We start from the raw sequence: 15,300 nt of genomic DNA, 5'->3' as shown, positions 1-15,300 counted from the left end.
CCCTTTAAGGCAATGCATTCCAAATATGCTGAGATTAGTTATTGACCCTGCTGCCAATAAAAACAGTTGCTCATGTACTGTCGCAGCCTCAGGTTTTTAAATACCTCACTAAATCTTTGCTTAGTAAAACTTTCCTGGTATTCTTCTACATTAACTTTGCATCCTTCCTTAAACCCAACAAGTGATCAACTTCGCGTTGTATAATTTTATTAGTTATAAGCTAAGCATTGCAGTTTTATTAATCTTTGAAGATTTTCTGTAAATTCCTGTGTTTCCATAGCCTCTTCAAAATGGAACCATTCAGTTTGTGTGCTTCCTCACATCCTCACAACCTGAATTACTTTACACTGCTTTGCATTGCCATCCTATCTAATTCTCCATCCTGTGTATCCCTGCTACCTGTTCAACAGTTTGTTTCAGTATTGTTAATGTGTAGTATGTAGCAGGTGTACTAAAGGCTGGTTTTAAAATATTCATGCAACACACATCAAAGTTGGTGGTGAACGCAGCAGGCCAGGCAGCATCTCTAGGAAGAGGTACAGTCGACGTTTCAGGCCGAGACCCTTCGTCAGGACTGTTGTTGTTTAAAATATTCATCATAGTTTAAGGATATGGTATGTCTCTTTTATACCCAAAGTCTTTACCAGTTGCAGAAGAAGTTCTACCAGTTGTAGAAAAGATGACATATCCCTTGCTAATTTATAATTGCCATAGCTGTTGATCTTATAATATTTGAGCAAAGATATTTTAATGCTTAAACTATGAATACAAATAGCTGTTGTTGCCGGTCCTAGCGTTGGCATTGTCCTTTAATTCGGAATGTACAAGTCGGTCATCAGAATGAGGGGTTTTGCAGCATTTCAACTTGGTTTATTATTTAAAAAGTCTAGCATGAAAATATTTAGTCTAACGCAAATATCCCGAGCTTGCCTTTTGTACAGTTGAAGGAAGGAAATGTGGGTGTGTCAACTATTTGAAGAGATTGCAACATTATACTTGTCTTTTATTTGCCTGTTTCTGTATTTTTTTTCTATTGCAAAGTATTTTAAATGGGTAGAAGTCCAGGGGATGAAAATCTCAACAACTCAAATGAGAAGCTGGTCATGAATGTAGGATGAATTGAGGCTCTTTGGGTCTTGGCCAATGTTGTGGGAGTGGGATGAAAACTATCCAGTGTCTGCCACCAGAGGGTGGCAGAGTATTTCCACAGTTAGTTTTTGTTGTCCTGAACTACAAGAAACTTTTTTTTGAAAAAGTAAGTTGTGTATTAGTGAGAGGTGTTCTGTAATAAAGAAATGCCTTGCCTTCATTGATGAGGACAACATAGTCTTTACTCAATGAATGAAGAGTATTGTCCTGGAAAGTGACTGCTCCCTTTGTTCTGTTGTGGTTACCCCTCTGGAGAAACAAGAGGCTGAAATACTCCAAGAGTGAAAGTTGCCATTGCTGCTGAGATGCTCACAACCCCTGAGATGGTCTTCAGTATTAAATAGACATTTTAGGTTACAGTGAAAACCATTGCTTGGATGATCAAGTATATAGTTTAAATTGGAGACTGTTAAAATCAGTCTGTTTAATAAGATTCCATTCTCTCCACCATAGAACAGATGTTTGGAGTGAGGGTGCTAAATCCTGATCTCTCACTGTTGCCAAAGAAAATGGACTGGAAAGTGAGCTTGGCTAACATGGTTTCTTACTAAATGGTGTTGTAGCAATGAGTCAGCTAGCTGCATTCTGCACGATTCTAGTGAGCATGTTCTAACGCTAGTGTAGCCTCTGTTAGGATTTAATAAACTGCAGAGCTCTCCATTCTAAGATTCTCAATAATAGAAACATCAAGTATTCTTAATGAGAGCTTTGTGACTGAAATAATTTGATTATCATTCACCACAGATCACGATCCTTGGTCTAAATTGTGGTTCAGTGCCCTTTGATTTATTTTAGTTCTCCCACCTGTACTGTGAGGGACCTTCTCCTACAACTTGGTAGTACAGACACGGAGGAGCCTGAATGCTTGCCTGACTAGAGGACAGGAATGAATAACTCTGACAGTCCAACCACCTTCCCAACTGAAAAGAATATTTCTAGTTATGGTGATGACTGCTACTTGGCTGCCTGGATGATTTTTGACTCCTTTGTTCCAGCAAATCATAGTAGCCCAGTTGCTTCTTGGGCAAGAAGACTTTGGGGTCTGGTCTTGATGCAAAGACTTATGAACGCTACTGGGTTCCAATCCTGGGGTCCACAGACACTGGTTAAATGTTAAGGCCCCATGGCATAAAAGTTAGAAACCCCTAATCTCACTTATTGCTGAATGTTAAAAATTTTGGATGAAATGTAAACCTTGGATGTTTGGTTCCATATAATGTGAACAACATGAGTATTCTATAATATACCAGTGTTCCTTGATCAAGTTAGAATTGATTTTCTTTGTTTCGATTGTCGCAATGTTTACTGAGCTCATCTCAGGTGCTGCCTGAGAGACTTTCTAGCACTTGCTGTGCATATTTAAAACTTTTGAATTTACAGTTATTTGGGTTGCCCTGTTGATTTTTTTGGGCCAATTTCTGATGTATATCTTTACAACAAAATAAGCATTCTACTTTAAGATAGATGAGTTTGAAGTAATTTTGGATTGATTTCACAGTCATGACTGGTACGATAGTCTTTCTTGCTACACTTCAGTATTTTCTGTCAAAGAAGCAATTCACAGAACACTTAGAAAGTCCTGACGAAGGGTCTCGGCCTGAAACGTCGACTGCAGCTCTTCCTATAGATGCTGCTTGGCCTGCTGCGTTCACCAGCAACTTTGATGTATGTTGCTTGAATTTCCAGCATCTGCAGAATTCCTGTTGTTCACTTAGAATGCAAATGTTTCTACTAGTCAAATACATAATCATATTTCTCTTTGCTCTAAATGAATGAGTTACTAGGAGCCGGCATTGAGTCTCAGTATTAACATATTCTGGGAATAAATGCAACAAAGACTTCATAATACAAAAACAGTAAAATTATAATCCATGTGTTTGCATTACATGGCCATTTGGCTTTTAAAGAAAAGTTAGGCTTTATTCTCTTGCTCTTCCTTGTGTCTTTTTTTAAAAAATGCTCATTTGTTTTTGTCTAGTAGTTTTGGTAAAATTAGTCCATAATGGGAATAGCTGATAGTTTTAAAAAATGTAATATTTGTGTCTTGAACTTTGATTTACGATGATAAAAATCTTAAACTTCAAGCAACTTCTTTTTCCTTTTAATATAGTAGGAAGACTTGCAATGCAACTGTGTCAAGATATCAGATCACATTTTCAATCTAAGGGTTAACCTTGGTTCATAATGACTCTTCAGTATGACAGCCAACTGGATTTCAGGCAATAAAGTGATTGTGGCCTTTTATGGAAATAATGTGTCCTTCGTCTAATGGCTAGGACAGATTGAGTTTTCTAGAAATATTGTACAGTGTGTTCCACAGGAAGTATTTAAGTATATTTACCGTTCAATTGCAGCAAAGCTGAAATAATTCTTCCTGCAACTAATTCACAACTTGTGAGTGCAAGTTTATTGTGTTACTTGCTTTCAGATAGTGTCAAAGAGTAGAAATTTCAATTGAACACACACCTTAGATGAAAGAAGTAATAAAAAAAAATCATCCTGGTGCTCTGCTCTAGATGTATGTAAGTACTTGGCATTGGAGTTGAGGGAAAAGGTGCTTCTTTTAATATCACCCCAAATGACTGAACAAGATCCACGAGTTTCAGTGGATTGTGCCTGAGGAATGACTGTTTGGATCCTCACTGTTTGTATAATTGTGTTTGCACCATTAGTCTGTCGCTGAGTGGGATGAAGCAATGCGCTGCCTTTGGGGAATATTGACAAAGGCCTATGGAAAATCAGAAGCTAAACTTTGTAGGGCTATGAGGGAAATTGCTTTTGTTTAAAGATGGAAAAGGTATGTAATTTAAGTCCATGTGAGTGTCCATTAGCTGGGGAATAACTGCACCTGCTGAATGTCATTAGTGTGCAGTAGCTTTGTGAACGAGCTCAACCCCTGCCACTGCAGTTCTCAGCAATTAAATTTTTATATTGAATAAAAAGCATGAAGTTACTGGATGCATGAATGTCAAATTGTTTCTTGAAACCCACTTTTTATTAATCTCCTAACCTGTACCCATAGAGCCTCTATTCAAATAAATGGGTTTGTGTGTTCTGTGACAGGTCTCATCTAATTTGAAACGTTGGGATTCCACATTCATGAAGGAGTCGAGGGTTTTCCAATGTTTAAAGTAACTGCCACAAAATGTGGGCTTGCATCGTTTATGTACATTGTAATCTCTTTGGATTCCATTGTAGGTTAAAACTGTTTCAAATGGAATAGAATTAGTTCTCTGCTGCAAGAACAACTACTTGTATTCTGCTGCCACCAATAGTGTTCTTGCCTTTCAACCCACTTTTGCCTTTATAGACTGCAGTGACAGTTGTTTACAATATATATTAATGACTTGGATGAGGGAATTAAATGCAGCATCTCCAAGTTTGCGGATGACACAAAGCTGGGTGGCAGTGAGGAGGATGCTAAGAGGATGCAGGGTGACTTGGATAGGTTGGGTGAGTGGGCAAACTCATGGCAGATGCAATTTAATGTGGATAAATGTGAAGTTATCCACTTTGGTGGCAAAAATAGGAAAACAGATTATTATCTGAATGGTGGCCGATTAGGAAAAGGGGAGGTGCAACGAGACCTGGGTGTCATTATACACCAGTCATTGAAAGTGGGCATGCAGGTACAGCAGGCGGTGAAAAAGGCGAATGGTATGCTGGCATTTATAGCGAGAGGATTCGAGTACAGGAGCAGGGAGGTACTACTGCAGTTGTACAAGGCCTTGGTGAGACCACACCTGAGTATTGTGTGCAGTTTTGGTCCCCTAATCTGAGGAAAGACATCTTTGCCATAGAGGGAGTACAAAGAAGGTTCACCAGATTGATTCCTGGGATGGCAGGATTTTCATATGAAGAAAGACTGAATGAACTGGGCTTGTACTCGTTGGAATTTAGAAGATTGAGGGGGGATCTGATTGAAACGTATAAGATCCTAAAGGGATTGGACAGGCTAGATGCAGGAAGATTGTTCCCGATGTTGGGGAAGTCCAGAATGAGGGGTCACAGTTTGAGGATAGAGGGGAAGCCTTTTAGGACCGAGATTAGGAAAAACTTCTTCACACAGAGTGTGGTGAATCTGTGGAATTCTCTGCCACAGGAAACTGTTGAGGCCAGTTCATTGGCTATGTTTAAGAGGGAGTTAGATATGGCCCTTGTGGCTACAGGGGTCAGGGGGTATGGAGGGAAGGCTGGGGCGGGGTTCTGAGTTGGATGATCAGCCATGATCATAATAAATGGCGGTGCAGGCTCGAAGGGCCGAATGGCCTACTCCTGCACCTATTTTCTATGTTTCTATGTAATATTAAACTTGACATGCCTCTGAATTGTCTTCACTTTCTGTTTTTCTATCAACAAGTGTGTGGAAGAAAAGACGGTGCAGATTATTTTAAGCATAATTATTGGTTGTACTTTAAATTGCCAATTAAACTAAACTGGCATTCGGATTCAAAATGTACTGTAGATTGTGTCATTTGTGTTGACATCAACCAGCCTAGGGATGTGTTCGGGTCAGCCCACAAGTGTCTCTTGGCTCCAACTCCGGACTCGCCAGTGACAGGAACCCGAACTCCAGGCTTTGAATTCTGAACTCAATGGCTTGGTGGTCACCAGCTTTCATGCTTCCAGCCTAAAATGAACCTCTAATCCCAGGACCTGGCAGCTTGGGGGGGTGGGGGGGGAGGGGTGCTTGCCGACGTCTGGGTCCAACAGCCTTCATCCTCGCTGGTCTTCATCCTCAGTGCTTGCTGGCCCAACATTGGTCCATGGATGTATTTCATTGCATGCTCAGATGGATAGCCTTTCAGTGCAGAGTAGAAGCCTAGGCTCCAGCCTGACCTCTAACTCCCCACATCCCATCTTTATTAAAACCTCTAAACTTGGAAAATTACGAAGCTACATAGTGTGATGGTGAGCTGCATCATGGTATATGTTTAGATGTGTAATTTGTGAATAATATTGTATTAGTAATCAGTTTTGATTATGTTCTTGACAGTTTTTGCTTAAACTTGGTGTAGTTTGCAGCAGTTGGCTTGTTCTGCCAAGTTTGCTATGAAGGACAGTATTAAGCTTTTGCAATGTCAGCATAAGCATTGACTGGCAGAGATCCATTGCTCTGAAATTCCCAAAATAGCTTCTCAAGCACAAGAAAATCTGCAGATGCTGGAAATCCAAAGCAGCACGCAGAATACTGGAGGAACTCAGCAGGCCAGGCAGCATCTATGGAAAAGAGTAAATCGTCAGCGTTTCAGCCGAAACCCTTCATTAGGACTCATTGTGGCTTCCAGATCTGTTCTCAAGCTTCTCCGTTCGGACCCACTGAGGAACCCAGTTACACTCATTCAATTGTCTGCTCCTCCCTCTGCATTCTACACGCCACACTTTCCACCACGGAGTCCCTGTTGCAGTCACTGCCACAGCTCCAGAATTCTCTCTTCTCTGCCTGCAATGGACCTGTCTGGTACCTTATCCTCCAGTTCTGATAAAGTGTCTCGGCCTGAAGTATTGACTGTTTACTCTTTTCCATAGATGCAGCTTGTCCTGCTGAGTTCCTCCAGCGTTTTGTGAGTGTTGCTCCCAATATAATGTTTCTGGTTTGTGTAAATATGAGGGCTAAATAAGTGGTGCTACTTCAATCATTCATTTTCTAATCTTAAAATGTCAAACACTGATGTAATTTTATTAAAGACCAAAACACTTAAATTTCAGTGGTTTCTCCAGATTTGTGAGAACAAAAGTCTGTTGCCTTTCAATTGTTTGAAGAAAAGCAGGTTTATTTTGCATTCTAAAACCTGGCAAGCTAATACCATTTTAATGAGATTATTTTCTCCCAAGTCTTTCTAGCAATTGGGATAGAGAGGAGTTTCACTGAAATTTTGTTCAGTTTCATGTTCAGAAATATGGATCAAAGAGTTGAATCTCAGGAGTAAGAGATACACTCCTTGACATCAATGTAGCCTTTAATTGAGTATATCAGTGAGAATTTGCAAAACTGAAGTTGAGGGCATTAAGGAAATTGTGGTCCACATAAAGATGCTTGTTGTAAGAGGAGAGTCCTCCCTGCCCTGGGAAATCACTGCTCATGTTCCACAGGGCATTGTTAGACCTGATTATGAGCTGCTTAATGATCAGCCCTTCCATGCATTGCATCAGAAGAGGGGACATTTGCTGTTGGTTGTGAAATGCTCAATTACATTCACAAATTTTCAAAATAACTATCTATCTCAACATGTAAACAGGCTAACAATATTTTAACATTGGTAACTAGTATTTCCATCTCAAATGCCAGCCGACATCTGTCTCAAAACAGTCTGTAACCACATAATCCTGGCATTCAATGCTGTTGTCTGAATCCTTTGCCATCAATGCTCTGATTTATTATTAACCAGAAACCAAACCTGATTGTATTTAAATCAGATAAATGCTATGGCTATGATATTACATGATGTCTTGGTTCCCAGTACTCAAGCTGCTCTACCATCTGAGGGCCTTTGATATATTTTGTGTCCCACTTAGAGTGAAACATTAATGTCAGAATCAGAATATTGCTGCTAACCGTACCACATTTGGTCCACATAGTTGAGTGAAAGCTTTTATTTTGATACTTAAGTAGCTTTAATGGCCCAATGCACTTGCCATCATAGAGTAGCTACTGGTACAAAAGTGATGAAACCACTTCATCACCCACTGCAAGAATATGTAATCCGCAGAGGTAACTGGATATCTCATTGGCCAATCCTGAAGAGGTCTATGGCCTAATTGGAAAGCAGCATTTTTTGCATTTATAATTGTCAACTTGGACATGGAAGTGAAATTGGGGAGAACATGAAAGTTGTCAAACATTTTATAATTTAATTATTCATTACAAGAAATGAGAATGTCAATCAAGCTTGTTTGTCTTGGATAGACCTGACAAGCCACAAATTGGAATGTGATACAATTTAGTGCACATATTGGACTGGAGCTTTCTATATTCTGTAACTTGTGTGCTCATGAAGTTATGAGAAGACTGTTGTATATAATGGTGTAGCAATTTAATATGTAATTTGCAACATAACATTTATGTTGGACATTAATGTAATAATTGTTCTGGCACTCACCTTCAAACAAGGAATTGAAGTTCCTTTACTATTGTGCATTTGGAGTTTTGCTTCAATACAAAGCAAGCTTAATCCCGGTTAAATTCTAAATCAGCTCCCAAATCTAGCTCTATCTGCAGTGTAGTTTTATTCCTTTCACAGTGTATACTCTACAGCTTCAAGCTGCTAGAAACAAATGTTTAAACATACCAGTTGTCAACTAATATTTCTAGTTCTGGATCATTGTTAGAAGTAATTTTAGAGCACTGGTCAGGGACCCACATCTGCATTCTTCTGTCTGCACATGGCAGCAGCAAGGTTGTGTACAATCATTGTATCTTTGCTGATGGATTTGAATCTGTACCATTACTCAGGTTACCCGTTTTCATTTCTATAACTTTCCTTTAACTCTGCTTCTGTTTCAGCTGATCTGTGCTAAAACTGTCATCTGCAACATACTTGCCTATAGATTTGCTGACACACATTAAACCTGGAAATCTTTGAATTTTAAGATTATTTTGCCTGATTCTTAAAAGTATTCTTGCCATTGTTCTCTTCCATATAACGCCCCCGCCCCCCCCAGCTCCACAAATGGCAGATGCATCTACACTTCTCTAAATGTGGCATCCTACGTTCAGTAAAAACAAAAGTACAAATACAAAGGTGGAGTTTTTTTTTGGTAGGGTGAGATATTGAAAGTTAATGTGTGTAGAAGGATTTTTTTTGCTAGTTAGTAAGCAATTTGAAGGAAAACCAGCCTTCAAGAATATTTGAGTAATAAAGATATTGTGCTCCAATTTCACTGGGACTTGGTGAGACTGCATATGGAATATTGTGCAGAGATCTGGTCTCCCTGTCAAAAAAAAACTGGATACATTTGCAGAGTACAGTGAAGGTTCAACAGATTAATCCTTGGAATGTTAGATCTGTGTGCAGAGGATCAGCTGATTGGGTTTATAGTTTTGAGTTTGGAAGAGTGGGAAATCTCATTTTCAGATCTGGAAGAATTCTGGACATCTCAATGTGCAAAGAATAAAATGAATTGGTGTAACATCAGAATAAATGAATGGGTTCTTCAGTGGTGGATGTAGACTTGGATGGGAGCTGTATGATTCTGGCTAGTAGATGCAGAATTGATTTCTTCAGCTAGTGTCCAGAGGCAGGAGTGAGTTATTCACAACAAATGAGGAATTTCCTCACCCAGAGGATAGAGAATCATTGTATGGGGCTATACAAATTCAGTCATCTTTACACAATATTATAGATTTCTGGATGTTAAGGGATGTAGGAATGAGGTTAGTGCAGGAAAGTGAAACTAAGGTTTAAAAACTCAGCTTATTCTAAATGATAGAGCACCTATAGGGGCTTAATAGAATAGTTCAGCTATTTTATGTTTAATGATTTCTTAATTGTTCTCAAGTATGTCCATTCATCAGGACCCTGCATACAGTTTAAAATCTGATATCTGCTAAGGGTTTTTATTTTTTTGGTAAGTTTTTCCCAGATTTTTGGATATTATTTATATTAGTATCCTAATTCACTTTAAGATGCTATGCAGTATTACAGTGTAATAAATTTCAGTGAACCAGGTGAGTAGAGCAGAGGTGAGAACATCTGACCCTGGTGAGCCAGATAGATGAGCATTGGAATTTTCATAGTTTTACTGCATATCGTCTTAGCATGCTAATTGCTCTACACATGATGCAAGAAACTGCAAAATAGTGAACATACCTCAGCACATCCCCAGAAACCAATCTCCCTACCATGGACTCTGATTATGTTGGCTGCTTTACTGAGGCAGTGAGAAGTATAGACAAAGACCTCGCCCACCCCAGTCATTCTCTCTCCTCTGTTCCATTGAGTAGAAAATAAATGCCTGAAAGCACCTACCACTAGGCTCAAGGACATTTTTTTTCTTATCCCACTGTTATCAGACTGTTGAACAGACCTCTCGTACAATAAACCCACATCAAAAGTTGCTGGTGAACGCAGCAGGCCAGGCAGCATCTCTAGGAAGAGGTACAGTTGACATTTTGGGCCAAGACCCTTCGTCAGGTAGTCCTCTAAAACTTTCAGCCTTCAGTCTAAATGGAGTCAAATGCTTTTAAACGCAAGTCAAAATAAGATGATGTAATGATATACTCACAACTAAGATGGTTGTTTAGGTTAAAACTTGTTCTTGAACTTGCTGTCCTTATTTCAATAATTTGAGAATAAATCATTAGATCACTTCCATGTTTCCCTGTCTCTTGCCCTCCCCAAACTCCGTGATTAAATTCTCTCTGAAACTTGTTTCCTAACCGTATAGCCCTTGATTGGAATCCAGCTTGTAACTCATTCCTGTTTGTCTGTTATTCAATATATAAACCTCCAAAATCCCTCAATTAGATCCAGCAAACTTTGCAAACCCTAGAATCCAGCGAATCTTGACATGATATTGAGACAATGTAACCCAAAACAAAAAAAAATCTAAATTGGGCTGCTGGGGTACAGAATAACAGATTAACAGATGAGCAAGTGAGAAGGATGTTTCTGAGAAAATTCAGGGAGTTTATATGGAGAGTAACTGGTACCTGAGAGTGAATACACTTTGATCAAAAGCTTCCTCTTTAATCCAGATTTTGATATTCACTTTAATATCTTGATGTATGTCAAATCAAAAGGTGAAAATCAAAATTGCAATTCTGGAAATCTGGAGAAAACCTGCTGGATGTGTACTCCACGGCACTATCAGTAGAGGGAACAAAATGAACTAGTCTTTAGTTATGTCTTACTGTATATTTTGAATGTTAAAGATGCCATGCATGAATTTACAAAGTAGTTGCAAATAAATCTTTGCATTTCATTTTGTTACTTTTAACAGAAAATATTTCTGAAACTAAATGGGTTTAATTTTTGATTGTGACTATTAAACTATTGAATTTCAGTATTAACATTTGTGCATTTAAGCTTCTCCCTTTTTACTTTGGGCTTGGTTTTTGAAAGCAGCTGATTTTTTTTTATGAGCAATTGACCTTAATTGCAGATGTGTATTGCACAAAGACCAAGAGAATATCAATGCCAAGTTTGAAAAGCAGCTAAAAATAGCCTCAGTTATATCACTTGACAGCCTTTTTTGGTGTTGTACTTGTTTCACATAGAGAACCTTTGCAAAGAAGATTTACTGTTATACAATTCCTAATCTTGCCTCTTGTTTCAGGGAATTCTTGGGATGATCCATCTGTTTTCATGCTTCCACTCCATAATCTGTTTTTTATCTTTTTATTCCAGGGATCCCGGATGATGAAATAGTTAATTTGACCTTGCCCACTGGAGTCCCAGTCCTTTTGGAGCTTGACGAATGCCTTCATCCTGTTAAACATCATGAACTTCTGGGTGACCAGCAGGCTATTCAGGCAGCAATCAAAAAAGTGGAGGATCAGGGCAAAGCAAAAGCTCCAACAAATTAACCTTTGGAGGAGAGATATAATTAAAAAACTGAAATTCACAGCCACCATGGGTATTATGTCCCTGAAGAGAAGATGTTAGTTTCATGTTAGCACTTGTAAATGTTACTCTTGGCTCCCTTGTTATATTGAGATTGCATTGTTTGTGACAGCTACTTTCTTCTGGTGCTCTCAGCTGCACAATGAGGATAGATTATTTTGGCTTTATTTATTTCCTTGCACCTGGGATATTAGTTTATTTATTTGAGAAATTAAAATTTGTTTTAATGTATAGTTACAGTATTGAAAGCTTTCTAAATGCATGACAAAATCAAAGTATCAAGTACCCTTTCAAATGTCTTCCAAATCAGAATTTAAAAAACATCTTTTGGATGATTTCTAGGGCCTCCTCTCTGGTAATCATGTTGATGGTCATAAATTTGGTGGGGAAGTTGCGGGGGGAGGGGGAATGTTGCAGTTGAGGGGAAGGAACAATGTGAGCATTTATTCTTTGGTCCTCTGTAGCACAGCTGCCAGATCCTTTAGGTAATTTCAACAGTGCATCCTAAATGTAAATGAGAAGAATGAATTAATAAAGGTGTATTTGGCATTTCTTGCTACACTAATTTGTCACCAATTAGCAATCTTGTTTAATGTGCTGTTCGACCTGGGTGCCCTCTTGGCAGAAACCTGTCCAGACTAGAGGAAGTTTTAGTTCAGGGTTCCTTCCTTTCAGCTGATACCCATCCAAATCACATTTCGATTGTCAACACGCTGTAAGGATTGTGCAGACTTGTATGAGGTTGATGCAAGGTTAGAGTGGTAGGGTGATGCACTGAAGGATAACTTGTACATGTGCTGTAGTCCATGCTTGATACTTTTGGGTGTATAGGGATAAATACAGAATTGGAATTCCTTTAAGGGGGCATGGTGGACGGGGGTAACTTGTGAATTTAGTACAATAAGTTAATAATCATGCTGTTTTCTGAAGTACTTCATGCTGGAATCCTGTTGGTTCATCATTGTCATGAACCTGATTTTTGCCCTCATCATTGTTTAACTTGTTCTGTTGACCTAATGATCCACAAATAAAAATAAAGCATTGAGCAATTATCTTGTGTGATCTGTGATTGAATAAGTAGGTGTTTAAAGCTGCCATGACCTTTTGAGAAATTAGAATTTAAGAAAATGTATTCTAATGTCAGAAATGACCATTGAAATGTTCATAGATCATTAATAAAATACAGATGCTTGACTTAATATATTTTAAGAGAAATACAGTACTGTGCAAAAGTCTTAGGTGCCCTAGATTTTTTTTTATGGTTTCAGATGTTATGGTCTCCTCAGAGCCCTGATGTCAACATCATCGAGGCTGTCTGGGATTACCTGGAGAGACAGAAGCAAACGAGACAGCTGAAGTCTGCAGAAGAACTGTGGCAAGTTCTCAAAGATGCTTGGAACAACCTACCAGCTGATTCCCTAAGAAACTGCACAACAATGTACCTTGGAGGATTGATGCAATTTTTAAGGCAAAGTGTGATCACACCAAATATTGATTTGATTTACTCTTTTACTAATTACTGCTCTTGATAGTAATTTTTTAATATTTAAAAACTTTTCACTATTGCTTAAAGCATCATGGCTTTACAGATTTTTTTACAAGCTCCTAAGACTTTTGTATTGTATGTGTGTCTCTTGAACTTGCCCATATGTCCCCCTCTTCAGAACTGGTCTAATAGGTTGTATCAAACTGCTGCAGCAAAAAGAGCTGGCGTCTACATTATAGAACACTTGTCATAACTGTTTGGTTACTGAGGAGAGACCAATGTCGACCTTCACCTATCCACAACCTGAGAATGAATAGTTTATTCTTTTATGAAGAGTTATTTGTGGCAGTTCTGTCTCACTTGTTGAAGAGCATCTAAATGTATGCAGTAATACCATAACTATTTGGTAATAGTATTAGCAGTATTTAGTTTGTCAGTTTATCTGCTTGAATGTATTTTAAGTATTGCACATGTAAATATTATACGGGTAAAATAGTACAAGAAAATGTGATCTGACACTTCATCAAATAATTGTTCACTGGTAACATTTAAGCTGTCATTTTATCTTAAATGCTTTGATGGGAAATCTTAGAAGTTAGGACCAAGACACTGGTGAGGTATTTCTTCAGTCACAATAAAGAGGTAAGTCTCAAATATTGTGGAGGGAGAGAGTGTGAAGTTGATGTGTTTGAGCTGTATTTTTTCCAGCCTGGCCTGGTTCATTTCAGGGTAGCAGGCTGATCCCTGGACAGGCATGTGGTGGTACTAGATTTTTCTCCCCCAGTTGGGTCTTCCAGTTCTAGTTCTTCAGTAAGTAATTGCTCCCTTGTCTAAGAAATGATTAGCTTAAATTGTCTTCACGATTTATCTTTGGTAATGAATTGTGGGAATTGATTGCCATGTGATCTGTATATTCAGTGCAGTGTCCATAATCCAATTGTGAAACTGCATTAAGCATCCAGTGCTCAGCCACATCATGAGTGATTACACTTTCTGCTGGTGTATTATCCTGTAATGAACACACTGCCTAGAACCAGTAATTGAAGTAATTAAAGTTGAATGCTGGGATATTTAAAAAGTCCCTGGTTTGAGAACTCCTGTCTCCCCCCACCACCACCCCCCCCCCCAATGTTTCATCTGAGGTTACTTTAACATATCAAAATGATACCATAGACCTGTATAACAAGTATAGTTCAAAACCAAATCTTCATTGGAAATTAATTCCAGTCTAATTAATAAGTAAAAAATTAGGTGAATTACCACTGTATTGAAGGAGAGAAAATTCACCCTGTATCATCTTTGAGGAAAAGTTCTTGCAGTATTGAAGCAGCAGCCACCTAATTAAACTCCGAAATGAATGCTGGTGAAAATCTGTAAAATGTACTAGGTTTGGATACTATCAAGTTCACTGACATGACCGTGGTGGGTCTCATTAGCAAGAGCGATGAGTCAGCATACAGAGAGGAGGTGCAGCGGCTAACCGACTGTGTAGAGCCAACAACCTGTCTCTGGATGTGAACAAAACAAGAGATGGTTGTTGACTTCAGGAGGACACGGAACGACCACGCTCCGCTGAACATCGATAACTCCTCCATAGAGATCATTAAGAGCACCAAATTTCTTGGTGTTCACCTGAGGGAGAATCTCACCTGGTCCCTCAACACCAGCTCCATAGCAAAGAAAGCCCAGCAGCATCTCTACTTTCTGTGAAGGCTGAGGAAAGTCCATCTCCCACCCCCCATCCTCACCACATTCTACAGAGGTTGTATTGAGAGCATCCTGAGCAGCTGCATCACTGCCTGGTTCGGAAATTGCACCGTCTCGGATTGCAAGACTCTGCAGCGGATAGTGAGGTCAGCTGAGAAGATCATCAGGGTCTCTCTTCCCTCCATTAGAGACCACATGCTGCATCTGTAAAGCAGATAGCATTATGAAGGACCCCACACATCCCTCATACGAACTCTTCCCTCCTGCCATCTGGCAAAAGGCACCAAAGTATTCGGACTCACACCCAGACGATCTAACAGTTTCTTCCCCAAAGTCATCAGACTCCTCAATACCCAGAGCCTGGACTGACACCTCTATTTATTTATAATTAAA

At 39.1% G+C, this 15,300-nt stretch overlaps 1 protein-coding gene across 1 annotated transcript in view; it reads left to right on the top strand.

Annotated features, from left to right (window-relative positions):
• The window catches only part of bpgm (2,3-bisphosphoglycerate mutase), a 37,647-nt gene extending 24,881 nt beyond the window's left edge, over positions 1–12,766 (top strand). Inside the window, exon 3 of the mRNA XM_063072126.1 lies at positions 11,499–12,766. Within this exon, the coding sequence (XP_062928196.1) occupies positions 11,499–11,677 (179 nt within the window). The 3' untranslated portion in view covers positions 11,678–12,766. The remainder of the gene's footprint in view (positions 1–11,498) is intronic.
• The last annotated feature ends 2,534 nt before the right edge of the window (positions 12,767–15,300 follow it).

The sequence above is a fragment of the Mobula hypostoma genome, chromosome 20, assembly GCF_963921235.1.
Source record: "Mobula hypostoma chromosome 20, sMobHyp1.1, whole genome shotgun sequence".
NCBI lineage: Eukaryota > Metazoa > Chordata > Chondrichthyes > Myliobatiformes > Myliobatidae > Mobula > Mobula hypostoma.
This window is presented reverse-complemented; position numbering and strand designations above follow the sequence as displayed.